The sequence below is a fragment of the Neoarius graeffei genome, chromosome 5 (assembly GCF_027579695.1).
Source record: "Neoarius graeffei isolate fNeoGra1 chromosome 5, fNeoGra1.pri, whole genome shotgun sequence".
In the NCBI taxonomy this organism is placed as follows: Eukaryota; Metazoa; Chordata; class Actinopteri; order Siluriformes; family Ariidae; genus Neoarius; species Neoarius graeffei.
The window spans coordinates 100,009,012-100,025,958 of record NC_083573.1 but is presented as its reverse complement, the minus strand read 5'-3'; the positions used below and the strand labels follow the sequence as shown (position 1 = coordinate 100,025,958).

General features: G+C 43.1%; 1 protein-coding gene across 1 annotated transcript; it reads left to right on the top strand.

The window, feature by feature from the left end:
- The first annotated feature begins 14,632 nt into the window (after positions 1–14,632).
- On the top strand, positions 14,633–16,433 carry LOC132887186 (aquaporin-1-like). The gene is made up of 4 exons (XM_060922659.1): positions 14,633–14,998; positions 15,567–15,728; positions 15,828–15,908; positions 16,245–16,433. The coding sequence occupies exons 1-4, from the start codon at positions 14,633–14,635 to the stop codon at positions 16,431–16,433; spliced, it is 798 nt and encodes a 265-aa protein (XP_060778642.1).
- The last annotated feature ends 514 nt before the right edge of the window (positions 16,434–16,947 follow it).

Below are 16,947 nucleotides of genomic sequence, written 5' to 3'. Positions count from 1 at the left end.
GGATAAAGCGGCTAGAGATAATGAGACGAGACAAAGGAAAAGGGCCCGAAGCAAAAGTTTGGGCACCCTGCATGGTTACAGTAGTACCTAGTAACACCCCCTTTGGCAAGTATCACAGCTTGTAAACACTTTTTGTAGACAGCTAATAGTCTTTGAGTTCTTACCTGGGGGATTTTCACACATTCATCCTTGCAAAAGGCTTCCAGTTCTACAAGTTTGTTGGGCTGTATTGCATTCACTGCTCTTTTGAGATCTATCCACAGATTTTCAATGATGTTTAGGTCAGGAGACTGTGAGGGCCATGGCAAAACCTTCAGCTTGTGCCTCTTGAGGTATTCTATTGTAGATTTTGAGGTGTGTTTTGAATCATCGTCTTATTGTAGGACCCATCCCCTTTTTAATTTTTTTACAGATGGTATGAAGTTTGGTTCCAGAATTTGCTGGTATTTATTCAAATCCATGCTTCCCTCAACCAATGAAACGTGCCCTGTGCCACTGGCTGCAACACAACCCCAAAGCATGATTGATCCACTCCCATGCTTCAGAGTTGGAGAGGTGTTCTTTTCCTGGAATTTGGCACCCTTTTTTCTCCAAACATACCTTTGCACATTGTGGCCAAAAAGTTCTATTTTGATTTCATCAGTCCACAGGACTTGTTTCCAAAATGCATCAGGCTTATTTAGATGTTCATTTGCAAACTTTGGACACTGAATTTTGTGGCTAGGATGCAGGAAAGGTTTTCTTCTGATGACTCTCCCATGAAGGTCATATTTGTTCAGGTGTCCCTGCATAGTAGAACAGTGCACCACCACTCCAGGGTCTGCTAAATCTTTCTGAAGGTCTTCTGCAGTCAAACAGGGGTTTTTATTTGCCTTTCTAGCAATCCAATGAGCAGTTCTTTCAGAAAGTTTTCTTCATCTTCCAGACCTCACCTTGATCGCCACTGTTTCTGTTAACTGTCATTTCTTAATAACATTACAATCTGAGGAAACAGCTACCTGAAAACACTTTGCAACGTTCTTGTAGCCTTCTCCTGCTTTGTAAGCATCAATTATTTCATTATTCAGAATGCAAGGGAGTTGCTTAGAGGAGCCCATGGCTGTTGATTTTAGGGACAAGTTTGAGGAGTCAGAGAATTTATACAGCTTTGAAATCTGCATCATCTGATCTTTTCTAACGAAGACTTTGAACAAGCCACAGCTCAATAAGCTAATTGAGGTCTGGAAACTTGGTAAAAGTTACCTGAGAATTCAAATGTATTGGGGTGCCCAAACTTTTGCACTGTGTTCCTTTTCTTTTTTCACTCTCCAATTGTCTCATCTCATCTCATAATCTGTAGCCGCTTTATCCTGTTCTACAGGGTCACAGGCAAGCTGGAGCCTATCCCAGCTGACTATGGGCGAAAGGCGGGTTACACCCTGGACAAGTCGCCAGGTCATCACAGGGCTGACACACATAGACCCAGACAACCATTCACACTCACATTCACACCTACGGTCAATTTAGAGTCACCAGTTAACCTATCCTGCATGTCTTTGGACTGTGGGGGAAACCGGAGCACCCGGAGGAAACCCACATGGACACGGGGAGAACATGCAAACTCCACACAGAAAGGCCCTCTCCATCCACGGGGCTCGAACCCGGACCTTCTTGCTGTGAGGTGACAGCGCAAACCACTACACCACCGTGGCACCCCTCTCCAATTGTACAAAACAAAAATAATACAAAAATCTTGCAGAAAATGCTGAAAAGAAATTTATTGTCTTTACCTTTATGCCTTTTGGTGATCAGTTCATCTTCTGCTCACTTAACTATTCACAGTAACAGACATTTTCAGTAAGGGTGCCCAAACTTTTGCATGCCACTGTAAGTAAGCTTTACGACATAACACACACAATTTTTACATACAGTGTGTGTGTGTGTGTGTGTGTGTGTGTGTGTACCTCAGTTTTTTTCAATGTACAGTGTGGATTCTCCAGTCCAGCAGAGAGCAGCACTACTCCTGAATTTTGCAGGTTATTTCCACTCAGGTTCAGTTCTCTCAGACTGGAGGAGTTTGAGCTGAGAACTGATGACAGAACTCTACAACTTTCCTCTGTCAGATTACAGTCCCACAGACTGGAAGAGAAATGATGAAATATCAGAACACTGATCTCAAACGCAAAAAACACAGCCAAAATACAGCTAAACTTTAGCATGTAACAGAAATGTGTTCCTCTTACACACACAAATCAAAGGACAGCATGCTACATCAGCACATTTACAGGAGCAGCAACATCTTTCTTATTTATTAAAACAATTTTTACAACACCATGAGCTCATACATATTAGCTCTGCCTCTTCTTCACCACCTACTCTATTCAGCTCCTGGTCCAAGCGCTGGTCCTCTCCTGCTTGGACAACTGAAACTCTCTCCTTGCCGGCCTCCCAGCATCTGCCACCAGACCCGTTCAGCTCATCCAGAATGCTGCAGCCTGCCTGGTCTCCAACCTCCCTCTTTCCTCCCACACTACCCCTCTGCTTGCTACCCTTCACTGGCTGCCTGTCACAGCTCACGTCAAATTTAAGAAGGTAGTGCAAGCTTCCCAGGCAGTCAACGGGTCAGGTCCAGCATACCTCCAGCGTCTGATCCGACCCAACACACCAACCAGATCCGTATGCTCTGCTGCTACTGGTCATCTGGCCCCTCCTTTCTGCTCCTGCCCAGCCGACTCAAGACTGCTGCCTGTCCTGGTTCCCCATTAGTGGAATGACCTTCCCATTGAGGTCAGAACTGCTGACTCCCTGACCACCTTCAAGTGGAGACTGAAAACCCATCTCTTCAGGCTGCACATCTCCCGTGCTTCCCTGCCTACTTTATAATCACATAGCTGTCTAAGTAGTCTTGACTAGCCCAGGCTGTGTACTGTCTAGCGTGGTCATGATGACTTAGTGTTAGCTGTTGGGTATTTTATTTTTCTCCATTGACAGTGGCTAGCAAAAATATTTATCGCCCTTGGTGTTTGTCCTGTTTTGTCACATTACAAGCTGGAATTAAAATGGATTTTTTGGTGGTTAACACCATTTGATTTGCATAACATGCCTACCACTTTAAAGGTGCATTTTTTTTTATTGTGACACAAACAATAATTAAGATGTCTGTGAAGGTTTTCAGTCATCCAGGTCATTGTAATCCATAGGTGCTAAGGAAGGCAATTGGTCTTGCTTGAAATCTTTGAAGACATTTCACCTCTCATCCAAAAGGTTTCTTCAGTTCTGTCTGACTAGTGGGGAGTTTCAGGTATTTATCCTCTAGTGCAGTGATTCCCAACCACTGTGCCACGGCACATTAGTGTGCCATGAGAGATCATCAGGTGTACCATGGGACATTATCCAATTTCACTTAATTGTTCCGAAAATTATTTATTTACTGCAAATAATTTGTCTTCGTTTGTCTATGCCAGCAACGTATAGTGACCAGCAGAAAAATTAAATACTCTTCCAATAGATGGCAGCAGGGAGCTAATTAACCTGTGTATCTACCTGTTGCCATTCAAACAATAGAATTAGTAATGCTTCGGGTGTCACAGCGGTGATAGCGATAGCAGGGATGAGAGTTTTCCGCTTTTCGGCGGATTTCCGCTTTTTCTGAGTAAAAATCGACCTTTTTATATTATGCCAAATCCGTTGAGGTTTTTTTTTTTTTTTTTTTTCATTTATTGAGGGGGGTTGGGGTATGTTTCTTCGTGATACTCAAGCATAATTCATTCCTACGATGATGTTGCATGTTTACATTTTCGCCATCTTTAGTCTCGCGAAGTCTCATGGTAGAATACGTGTTATCTACAATGTAATTGGCCAAAACATTGATGGCTATCATGCTCTCGCCAATCATAACAGTTCTTACAAAAGAGAGGACTGACAAGCTTTTGTCTTTGGCCAAAAAGCTGAAAAAGTCATCGAAATGATCAAATGAGAAGTGACTGTGAACTATAAATAATTGTATAAAGTGTACATAGACATTATCCCATAAACTTAGCATTCATTTGATTTAATACATTGAACATGCATATGATAGTTAGTCAGTAAATCTGAATTAATGCTGACAGTTTTGAAAACTTAAATATTTCAAAAGACTTTTTGAAGAAATCATATGCAACTAATGAGGACATGGGGAGAAAAGGTCAGTCACCCTAAGAAATTTTATTGAATATATGAACATTTTGATAATTAATAGAACTTATGTTTAATGTGAATTTAGTTTGTCATTTTTGTTCATCATGAATTATAACCATACCCTTGAATGTAGAATGTGATTTTATTTTGAATTCAAACAATACTCCTATTGATTTGAAACATATTTTCATGTAAATATATATAAAAAGACAACAGATTTTTTTTATCTACTACAGCTCAGATTGCAGGAAAAGTGGTTTGTAAGGCCTTATTTTTCAAAATTTTCCTGTGTGTGTGTGTGTGTGTGTGTGTGTGTGTATACATATGTATACACTACCGTTCAAAAGTTTGGGGTCACTTTGAAATTTCCTTATTTTTGAAAGAAAAGTACTGTTCTTTTCAATGAAGATCACTTTAAACTAATCAGAAGTGCACTCTATACATTGCTAATGTGGTAAATGACTATTCTAGCTGCAAATGTCTGGTTTTTGGTGCAATATCTACATAGGTGTATAGAGGCCCATTTCCAGCAACTATCACTCCAGTGTTCTAATGGTACAATGTGTTTGCTCATTGCCTCAGAAGGCTAATGGATGATTAGAAAACCCTTGTACAATCATGTTAGCACAGCTGAAAACAGTTTAGCTCTTTAGAGAAGCTATAAAACTGACCTTCCTTTTGAGCAGATTGAGTTTCTGGAGCATCACATTTGTGGGGTCGATTAAATGCTCAAAATGGCCAGAAAAATGTCTTGACTATATTTTCTATTCATTTTACAACTTATGGTGGTAAAAGGAGAGTCATTGAGGTCACATGGGTTGTTGACCCTCTCAGCCATCCTGTAGGTTGTTAGGGTCACAGAAGGCTGAGTGTGAATGGTGTTAACAGCCTAGATGGTCAGTACGATGATCTGTGGGTCATTGCCTTCCTCTGCCATCAGAGAAATCCTACCCTTTAAGGATTTCAAGCAAGTCCAGTTGCCGCCTTCAGCACCTGCAGATTAGAAATAATTAAGATTAAAAAAAAAAAAAACAGAAATCTGGAGTGTGCATAGGTACTCAACCCCCCCCCCCCCAAGTCAATTCTTTGGAGAGCCACCTTTCGCAGCATTTACAGCTGCAAGTCTCTTGGGGTGCACAGTGCCCTCCATTCTGGTTTGCACAGTGCCCTCCATTCTGGTTTGATATCATTAAGACCAAGTACATTTTGCCATGGGGTGTCCACCCTTCCACTCAGGTTTACCTTGTAATAATCGTAATTTATTAACTTATACAGCGCAATTTACATACAATGATCAAAAGCACTTTACAATATCAAAAATATAGATCAGTACAACCAATAATCCAAAAATACAATAGCTAAAAATATAATTAATCATACAATAAAAGATACATTGAAATAAAATAAAATAGTACCACCAGAAATAACACAATTCATAATAAAAATCAAAATGCAGCCATAAACAAATGTGTCTTCAACTTAGATTTAAAAACACAAAGTGATTTAATTTCACAGAGACAGGGAGGAATGCTGTTCCATAAAGTTGGTGCAGCATACAGTGGTGCTTGAAAGTTTGTGAACCCATTAGAATTTTCTATATTTTTGCATAAATATGACCTAAAACATCATCAGATTTTCACACAAGTCCTAAAAGTAGATAAAGAGAACCCAGTTAAACAAATGAGACAAAAATATTATACTTGGTCATATATGTATTGTTAAGGTACGGCACAGGACCTGATTGGAGCCAGCAGCCTGTGAATAGGGACAGTAAGATGCCCCTTCCCTCTGGAGTCCCGAGGTGTGGCATTAGGCAAGCCATAGAAACCTCTGAGCCTCCCTTGTCAGGGCAAAGGTGAAAATTCTTGAGCAGCAGCAGGAATTGGATCTATGTGGTCAGCATATGAGCTTGTATGAGCCATTGGTGACAGTCTAGAACTCCAGAAGACAGCCACTGCGAGAACAGTATCTGACTGTATTCTAGTCATCAAGCTGAAAGCGGGTAGGTGGAGCTCGTTAGCCTTGGTTGGAAGTCCACCTTGGAGAAGGAAAACTCTGATTTCAAACCTCCTTGGCCTTGTGGCAATACCCTGTCCAGGATAGGCCATCAAGTTATGGTATCTTCAAACCAGATAGCTCCGGGCTGATGAGGCTCGATAACCTGGCTGGCAACTCCTCTAGGAGAGAGAACTCCAAAATCAACCACTGCTGTCTCGCCACTTACCCTTCCATGGGAGAGACTTCGGGAGTAAACCCAGAGGATAAATCCGGAGGTGGAGTCCGTTAGGCGGGTCGTCATTGCTACAACCTCATCCCGGCAACTCCTGCGTCGCTCTGATGCCAGGCGTACTTGCTTGCATTTCCCCTGGACCCCATCAGCTGCAAGGAGAGGGGGGACCTACTGCATGGGCAACAGTTAGTCCTCCATATCAATCTGCCCAGGCTTGCACCTGGAGAGGCCACTCCAGCTTCGCTGTTCTTCAGTGTAGGCATAACATGGGGAGCAGCAGTCTACCAGTTATAAGCCCATGCTCCTTTGGCATACAGCTGGGCGCTCGGGGTTGCGCTTGACGGTGGGAGGAATTTTTTTTTAATTCCATTGGGTAGTCACCGCCCGCCTTAATCTAGGCAGCCCTCGGACAATAAGGTACTGCCCCACCACAACCTGCTTGCTCCATTGGGTGCTTGGAGCTAGGACAAAATCGACAGGCAGGTTGTAAATCCCAGCACCTGGCAAACGTCGTTCACGCACTATGAAGACGCCAGCTCTTCAAATATCAAGCTGGAATGTAAGAATGATGTGTCCCGGTTTTAATCGCGACCCTCAGTTTATGAATGACCTTCGGGAGACGGCTGTAATAGACAGAGAACTCCACCACCTCAACGTCGACATTGCAGCATTGCAAGAGACTAGACTGCCTGATGTGGGATCCTTACAAGGCCATCATGGTATTGGTAAGATGAACGAAAATGGCCAAAGGCTTCTAGAGCTCTGTTCTTTCTACAACCTGGTGGTGACAAACACCACCTTCCAGAACAAGGAGAGGCACAAAGTTTCATGGCGCCACCCAAGATCCAACCGATGGAACCAGCTTGACCTGATTCTTACCAGGAAAAAAAACCTGAATCATGTGCACAACACCAGAAGCATGCACAGCGCGGACTGTGACACCGACCATGTCCTTGTTCGCTCTGTCCTTTGCCTTGTTCCATGCAAGCTACATCACTCCAAGACGAAGTGTGTCCCACGTATTAATACCAGCCAAGCCTCATGTCCACTCAGAGTACAAATGCTTCTTGATTTCCTAAAAACATCTTTGGGAAACAGCTATTCACCTGCAGAGACAGCTGAATCTTAATGGACTCATGCGCACACTGCCCTATACCAAACTGGGCTCGAGGCATTTGGAAGGAAGGAACAACGGAACCAGGATTGGTGTGAAGCTAACTGGCAGGAAATGGAGCCCGTAGTGGAGGCAAAGTGTGTTGCGCATTTAGCTCACTTAAGCAATCCATGTCCGGCTACAAGGGATGCACTGAGGGCTGCACGCAGTAGATGCCAAAAGACAGCCCAACGCTGCGCAAATGACTACTGGCTGAAGCTCCGTCAGAGGATCCAGTCTGATGCTGACTGTGGAAACACCGGCAGCATGTATGCAGGCATTAAGAAGGCCACAGGCCCATCAGCTACAAAGAGCGTCCCACTGAAATCCAAATCTGGCGAATTCATCACCGACCAGAAGAAGCAGATGGAGCACTATCTTGAACTGTACTCCACCCAAAACATACAGATGCTGCCCTTGACACCATCAGCCAGCTGCTCATTCTTGCAGAACTAGACAAGGAGCCTACAATGCAAGAACTCAGTAAGGCTATTGACTCCCTATCAAGTGGCAAGGCCCCAGGTGAGGATGGAATTCCCCCCGAAGTGATCAAGCATGTCAAAGAAGCACATATCCCGGACCTGTACGATCTATTCATACTGGTCTGGAGGGAGGGCTCCGTTCCACAGGACTGGCGTGGCGCCGAGATTGTAACCCTCTATAAGAACAAAGGCAACTGCAGTGGCTGAACTGCTACAGGGGCATCTCCCTGCTGCGTATAGTGGGCCAGATCCTAGCCAGAGTCATCCTGGAGTGACTGTATGTCTGAGCAACTCGCGTCTGCCCGGAAGCTCAGTGTGCCTTTAGGACTGGCAGGTCTACCATCGACATGATCATCTCCGTTAGAAAACTGCAGGAAAAATGCCAGGAGCAGAACAAACCACTCTTCCTCTCCTTCATTGATCTAAGCAAGGCATTCGACCTTGTTAGCAGAAGCAGACTTTTCCTCGTCTTTTTTTTTTTTTTTTTAAGATTTTTTTGGGCTTTTTTTCCCCTTTCTTGGATAGGGCAGTGTAGAGACAGGAAATGAGCAGGAGAGAGAGATGGGGAGGGATCAGGAAATGACCTCAGGTCAGAATCAAACCCGGGTCCCCGGATTTATGGTATGGCGCCTTATCCACCTGAGCCACGATGCCCCCCTTTTCCTCGTCTTGAAGATCGGCTGCCCCCCTAAGCTGCTTTCCATCATAGAGTCCTTCCACACAGATATGTACAGCACTGTCTGCTACAACAGACAAATGTCAACACCATTCCCAATCCACAGTGGAGTCAAGCAGGGCTGCGTTCTCACACCAACACTGTTCGGGATATTCTTCTCAGTGCTTTCAGCATATGCCTTCAAGGACAACGAAGATGGTGTCTACCTCCACATGCAATCTGACGGAAAGCTGTTCAACCTAGCAAGACTTCACGCTAAGACCAAGATCAGACACATCACCATCAGAGAGGCTCTCTTTGCAGATGACATTGCTCTTGCGACCCACTCAGGTGACATTCTACAGAGACTGATCAACCTTTTCACTAAAGCTTGTGATGAATTCGGTCTTACCATCAGCATAAAGAAGACTGAAGTGATGGGACAAGGCATTGACCATCCGCCATGTATCTATCTTGGAAGCCACAAGCTTAACTCAGTCGAGAAATTCCAGTATCTTGGGTCCATAATTAGCTCGAATCTCTCACGAGAATCAGAGATCAATGCTAGAATAGGAAAGGCCTCAGCAATCATGTCCAAGCTCCACACCAGAGTATGGTCCAACAACAACCTCCCCATTAGTACTAAAATGCAGGTGTACAGAGCTTGTGTTCTGAGCGCACACCTACTCCAGCGAAATTTGGACAACCTACTCCGCTCAGGAGAGAAGACTCAACAGCTTCCATCTTCGCTGCCTCAGATGCATCCTCAGCATCAGTTGGCAAGATAAAATCCCAAACAGTGATGTGCTTGAGCGCGCAGAACTTCCATCAAGCTACACGCTCCTTAGACAATGCCGTCTTCACTGGTTGGGCCATGTACGCCACATGGATGATGGCAGAATACCTAAAGATCTACTGTATGGCGAGTTGTCAGAAAGCTCTAGATCTTGTGGCCGCCCAAGGCTCTGCTTCAAAGATGCCTGAAAGCATGACTTGAAATCCGCCGGGATCAGCGTACAGTCTTGGGACACCACTGCCGAGTCCAGAAGTTCTTGGAAAGCTGCCATTGCGAGTGGGACCAAAGAAGATGAACTATTACGTAGTGTCAACCAAAAGTGAAAAAGAGCAGCACGCAAGTCTTCCCGGCAAGATCAGGAACCATCTTTATACATCAGTCCTTCTTGGCAATGAGACTGCCATTCCTGCATCGGCTTGTTTAGCCACGCAAAGAAGTGCTAATCGAGGTGCATCCCATCGTCTCACGAGACAGAAGGTGGCCAACTACGACGATGTATGGAGGAAAATGATCCAATATTACATGTGAGTGGCAAAAGTATGTGAACCTCTCGGATTAGCAGTTAATTTGAAAGTGAAATTAGAGTCAGGTGTTTTCAATCAATGGGATAACAATCAGGTGTGAGTGGGCACCCTGTTTTATTTAAAGAACAGGGATCTATCAAAGTCTGATCTTCACAACACGTTTGTGGAAGTGTATCATGGCACGAACAAAGGAGATTTCTGAGGACCTCAGAAAAAGCGTTGTTGATGCTCATCAGGCTGGAAAAGGCTACAAAACCATCTCTAAATAGTTTGGACTCCACCAATCCACAGTCAGACACATTGTGTACAAATGGAGGAAATTCAAGACCATTGTTACCCTCCCCAGGAGTGGTTGACCAACAAAGATCACTCCAAGAGCAAGGCATGTAATAGTCGGCGAGGTCACAAAGGAACCCAGGGTAACTTCGAAGCAACTGAAGACCTCTCTCACATTAGCCAATGTTAATGTTCATGAGTCCACCATCAGGAGCACACTGAAAAACAATGGTGTGCATGGCAGGGTTGCAAGGAGAAAGCCACTGCTCTCCAAAAATAATGTTGATGCTCGCCTGCAGTTTGCTAAAGATCACGTGGACGAGCCAGAAGGCTACTGGAAAAATGTTTTGTGGACGGATGAGAGCAAAATAGAACTTTTTGGTTTAAATGAGAAGCGTTATGTTTGGAGAAAGGAAAACACTGCATTCCAGCATAAGGACCTTATCCCATCTGTGAAACATGGTGGTGGTACTTATCATGGTTTGGGCCTGTTTTGCTGCATCTGGGCCAGGATGGCTTGCCATCATTGATGGAACAATGAATTCTGAATTATACCAGCAAATTCTAAAGGAAAATGTCAGGACATCTGTCCATGAACTGAATCTCAAGAGAAGGTGGGTCATGCAGCAAGACAACGACCCTAAGCACGCAAGTCGTTCTACCAAAGAATGGTTAAAGAAGAATAAAGTTAATGTTTTGGAATGGCCAAATCAAAGTCCTGACCTTAAATCCAATGGAAATGTTGTGGAAGGACCTGAAGCGAGCAGTTCATGTGAGGAAACCCACCAACATCCCAGAGTAGAAGCTGTTCTGTACGGAGGAATGTGCTAAAATTCCTCCATGCCGGTGTGCAGAACTGATCAACAGTGACCGGAAATGTTTAGTTGCAGTTATTGCTGCACATGGGGGTCACACCAGATACTGAAAGCAAAGGTTCACATACTTTTGCCACTTACAGATATGTAATATTGGATCATTTTCCTCAATACATAAATGACCAAGTATAATATTTTTGTCTCATTCATTTAACTGGGTTCTCTTTATCTACTTTTAGGACTAGTGTGAAAATCTTATGTTTTAGGTCATATTTATGCAGAAATATAAAATTCTAAAGGGTTGACAAACTTTCAATCACCACTGTGAGTAAAGGAACTAGCACCCTGTGTTTTACGCATGATTTCCAAAGGACCTTCTAACATTGAACTATTATTAGGTCGTAAACAGTATGAGCACTTTTGCTTAATACTAATTAGATCATTAACGTATGATGGAGCCAGTCCATGAATAGCTTTACGATTAAGAACAAGAATCTTAAAAGAAATTCTATGCATAACAGGCAGCCAGTGAAGTTCATAAAGTGCCGTAGTTATGTGAGAATACTCGGGTATGTCCATGATGAATCTTGCAGCAGCAGCATTCTGTACATGCTGTAACTTAGTGATCTGTACATCAGGAAGTCCACACATTAAACTATTACAGTAATCAAGACAAGATATAATAAAAGCATGGACAAGTGTACACAGACTTTCCCAAGACAAATACTTCTTAATTCTCTTAATATTATGCAAATAAAAAATAAATGCACTGCCACATGCCTTTGTAATATACATTGACATAGACATTTTATCATCAAAACAGACACCTAAATTCCAGGCACTGGTAACAGGACTAATATGATTATCACCGACACACAAACTACAATTCAGATCTATCTTACTAAGATGGTACGTAGACCCAATCAGTAACACTTCAGTTTTGTCATTTAATTAAGAGCCTGTCACTAGTCATCCACCTATGAATATCTGCAATACATACTGCCATTTCCCTCATTGCAGCATCTTGATTTATCTCACCATCTGGCTTAAAACTTAGGTAAATCTGAATATCATCTGCAGAGCAATGGACAACCAGGAGATGTTTCTCTATAACATCAAATAGCCTTGACATGTAGACAATAAACAGAAGGGGTCCCAAACAGGAACCCTGAAGCACCCCACATGCAAAGCTAAAATATCTAGAGTATTCCTGAATGGAAATCCGCTGAATTCTGTTTCACCAATATGCATTGAACCACCTTGTTAAGAAGATTTAACAGGCAAAAGACTGCAGTTCTGCTTGGTAACTGGACCAGCCCCTGCACCGCTACCTCATTGGGCAGGAATCCAGTGTAGACCATCCCAGAAGTAGTCCACTACCTGAGCCTGGGGTTTTGCTCAAAGATTTTGCTCATAGTCCCAAAGTTCATTTCCCCTTGCCTCTGCAATCCAAGAGGTGGCCACCACGCCTGTCTAGGTCTGGAGCTATGCTCAGCTGGGGAAAAATTTCCTTCTCTGCAAGACCGGTCTCATTGGCTTCATAGTCCTTCAGCTGAGCATGCTCCTCAGATGTTGGGGTGGAACGCCAGCAATGTAATAACTGATTGACAATTAGCAGAGATCACAGTCCCGTGCATGCTGCCAGGTCTTCTACCCATGATAGGTTTGTCCCTGTGATGTTTACCAGCTACTGGAGTGTTACTATCCCTGAGGAATCCAGAACCCTGGACAGTGTGGGAGTGGTCACACCAGAAATGTCCAAATGCCCACCATGAACCACAGGCTCTTCCAGCAGCCAGTGTAACATTCTACACTCATTTAAAAAATAAAAAATCCATATTTTAAAAAGTCAATGATGAAAAAGTGTAATCCAGCAATGTCCAGTGTTCTTGTGTCTATTAAAACAGAGTTCTGTTCAGCCCTAGTCCTCCCACCATGCATAGCACTCCATAGGCTGCTGCTTTCCATACTAGATTCATGGGTCCAGTGAGGAGTCTCTGGATGAACTGGAGGCAAAAACACACTTGAAACTGATCAAATTCTCTTTTCTGGTCTTCTAAGAAGCCTTGTAATTGCCCCCAGTTGTAACATTATTTATCTAACCTCGATGCTGCCTATTTCCCATAAATCTGTGCATTAGCTCCCAAAAGCAACAGGAAAAAAAAAAAGATGGTGGACCAAACTTCATAGAAACGTGATTTTGTATACAGATATAATTTTTTTGCCTTTGTTTTTTGCTTAGAAAAAAAAAGTTAATGTGAAATAAACATTGTAACCCCACATTTATTTACATTTTTTGAATGGAAGCAAATAAATTAGCTTGAAATGATTTGTGAGGCATCAGTTACCTAACTAGCTAGATCTTTGGTTTAATTATACAGCATTACCATAAATGCTATCCTAAAAGGTCATTTGGACATCCTTAGAAGATGCCTCCAGCTGAAAGTCCTGCCTGACAAGATGCCTTTTTATTGTGGCTGTGAGGGAACAAGGCAGTGACCTTAATTTCAAATGCAGACAATGTGTCAAAGAAATATTAAGCATGTGTGTGAGCGTGTCAGAAAAAGGTTCCAGTATTATTTTTCCAGTGAACCCTTGAAGATTTATTTTTCCTCAGAGTGTGTGTATTAGCTGTGTAAGTGCGAAGTACAAATGCTTAATTCGTAATAATCTTTTTCTTTTTAAGGGTTCATTTGACAATTATTAGTCCCCAGCTTCGACTTGGAACCCTTCCTGATAACAAAGAAACACTTTGATCTTGGGTTATATATGTTTCTTTTTTCTAAACACCAGGTCAAAATATTGCATCAAATCCTTCAATAAATATGTCTTTCAAGAAATCTCATCTCATTATTTCTAGCTGCTTTATCTTGTTCTACAGGGTCGACCTCACATCTCAGCTGACTACGGGCGAAAGGCGGGGTACACCCTGGACAAGTCGCCAGGTCATCATAGGGCTGACACATAGACACAGACAACCATTCACACTCACATTCACACCTACGGTCAATTTAGAGTCACCAGTTAACCTAACCTGCATGTCTTTGGACTGTGGGGGAAACCCACGCGGACACGGGGAGAACATGCAAACTCCGCACAGAAAGGCCCTCGCCGGCCGCGGGGCTCGAACCTGGACATTCTTGCTGTGAGGCGACAGCGCTAACCACTACACCACCGTGCCACCCTGTCTTTCAAGAAATCTTCAAATAAATGTTTAAATAAATGATTAAATACAGCATTTGTTCATATTTGTTCAAATTCATATTTGTATGGATTTATCCATACCTTCATCCAAATATCCATGTCATGCTAGTTATTTGTTTATTTTGGGCACAAAAAAAGTCACAAGAAGCTGCTTAGTGGTTCTGAGCGAAATGGATTTGCAAAAAAGCCTGATTAATTGAGAGAGCTAATTGAAAGACTAACAAATTGTTTAGCCAATCATATTGAGAGACCAAGGAAGAATGAGTGACGTACCACAGGAAATAGTTGAAATAACAGAAGCTGCTATTCATACAACAGCTTAGCTGGTTGGATTAGAGCACAATGAAGAAAGAACTACAGGGTTTGTGTTTTTGGCGGGCTGCCCTTGCAGAGTTGATAGGGACAACTGTGTTTGTCTTTTGTGGTATTTCTGCAGCAATTGGGAATGGGAACAGCAGCTATCCAGATCAGGAAGTAAAGGTAGCATTAGCATTTGGGCTAGCTATTGCTGTCTTGGTTCACAGTTTGGGCCAGATCAGTGGTGCCCACTTGAATCCAGCTGTCACACTTGCTATGTTGGTTAGCTGCCAGATTAGCATGTGCAGGGCATTGTGGTACATTCTGGCTCAGGTGACTGGGGCTGTGATTGCTAGTGGCATTGTTCTAGGAGTGAGACCATCGGTAGTAGATTCACTTGGGCTGAACAAGGTGAGTAACTCTATACTGTACCTAATCTGACTAGTGTGACTAGCTGTAACTTCAAGACACTGTACAGTAGTTCCATTGAATCAAATTTGTCTGTGCTGCTTCCCCCCCCAAAAAAAAGTGGTTTGACCTTGAACAGGGTGGGTGTGGCTTTAAGTGCTCCTTCTAACTGCCCCAATTTTTCAATCACCTGGATTATTGAACAAACTTAACCAAGCTTTATAAACCTGTTATGGCAGCAGGTTTGGGGGTTACTTTGTTCAACTGACTCCTCTTTCATCCACTGTTCAACCATACTGTTGCTGTCACATCTGGCTTCATGCTAGCTAAGCCCCCCCTGCCAATATTATTCCTTTTGCCTCTGTGGTAGTCTTGTTCTAAGTGCAACAGCAGACCACTGAAATGGCCTGATTTAAGGTTTTTGCCTCTCTCAAAATGCTGGATCATTCCTTGTGAATGGTATGAGGGTTAACTGGCCACTAGTGTTTAAACATCCAGCCCAGAATGTTGGGCAAGATTTTCTTGTGACTAGCAAAATCCCAGTGGTTAAAACTAACTGTTCATTCTGCAGCTGAATGGTGTCAGTCCAGGACAAGGCTTTGGAATTGAGTTTCTCCTCACATTCCAACTGGTGCTATGTGTCCTAGCAACAGTGGATAAAAGGAGGGACAACATGGCTGGTTCAGCTCCATTTGCATGTGGGCTCTCTGTGGTTCTGGCTCACCTTGTAGGAGTAGGTCTTTTGTTTTAGCTCAAAATGCTAATTTTTGGAAGCCTTCCATTTGAGGAATAGCCAGACACCTCACTGACCTAATCCAATTTGTCTAAACAGATTAGTTACACTGGATGTGGTATCAACCCTGCTCGATCTTTTGGCCCAGCTCTAGTCTCTGTGGAGTTTGGACACCACTGGGTGAGTGGCCTTGTTACTACAGAACTTGATCATGTGAACTTGGAAGGATTTAACACTTGCTTAATGGGACTTCCTTTTTAAATATGGAATGTGGTGCATCTGCCATAAGTTCCTAGAAATGAGCTGTTGCTATACAAATAGCAATGGAATAAGTGCATTAACATAATTGACTTGCAGCTTGACTGTCAGGTGCTGTTTTTTAGAAAATCAACACCTGGATTGATCAGAAGAAAAGGCTTAAGATGCCTCTCCCCTTATCCTGACTAAGATTTAGGCTGAATGAGAACATGTACAGAACCCAACACTTGGTGTGCTCCCTTTCCTTGTTCTTTCTAGGTGTTCTGGGCAGGGCCACTATGTGGTGGTGTTGTAGCTGCACTCCTCTATGACTTCATCCTGTTTCCTAAAGGTTCAGACTTTGTTGGCTGGCTCAAGGTCTTGTGCCTTGGGACTGAAGTGTCAGGTGCAGAGAGTGAACCCCTCCTTGAGGATGGTGCTCCTGCAGCTCAGTGGGACAAATCATGATGGTGTTTCAATTCCATGTGTGATGTAACTTTACAAATGCATGTATACAATAAAGATGTATGTTTTCTAAGTCTTTTTTGGAGATGCATGTTTAATCTTTGTCTCTCGAGAAAAGTGGCAATTTAACTTTGCTTGCTTTTTTTTTTTTTTTTTTAAACTTTGCTAAATTGTTGGGCCCTGTTTCTGTGGGTGGGTGGTAACAAAGCCGTGCACATTGAGCCTAATAAGCAAAGGCTAGTATTTGGCAGGTTAGACGAAGTAGTTGGGGATGCAGCTTATCTGATTTGAAGTGACTTGCAGTATCTAAATGGTGGTCATGATCCGAGCTGTTGGACTATAAATGCTAAGGAAGGGTGCTTCAGTTTCCTTTAGCATAGGGTTAATTGACTCCTTTTGGCAAGGAGGGAAGGTTCCTTACTGTAGCAACATTTTTCAAGAGCTGTGCCAGTTCTCATTATACTCACTAGACTATGGTCTCCCTTGATCTTTATAAATCCATGTCTCTTTGACTGCA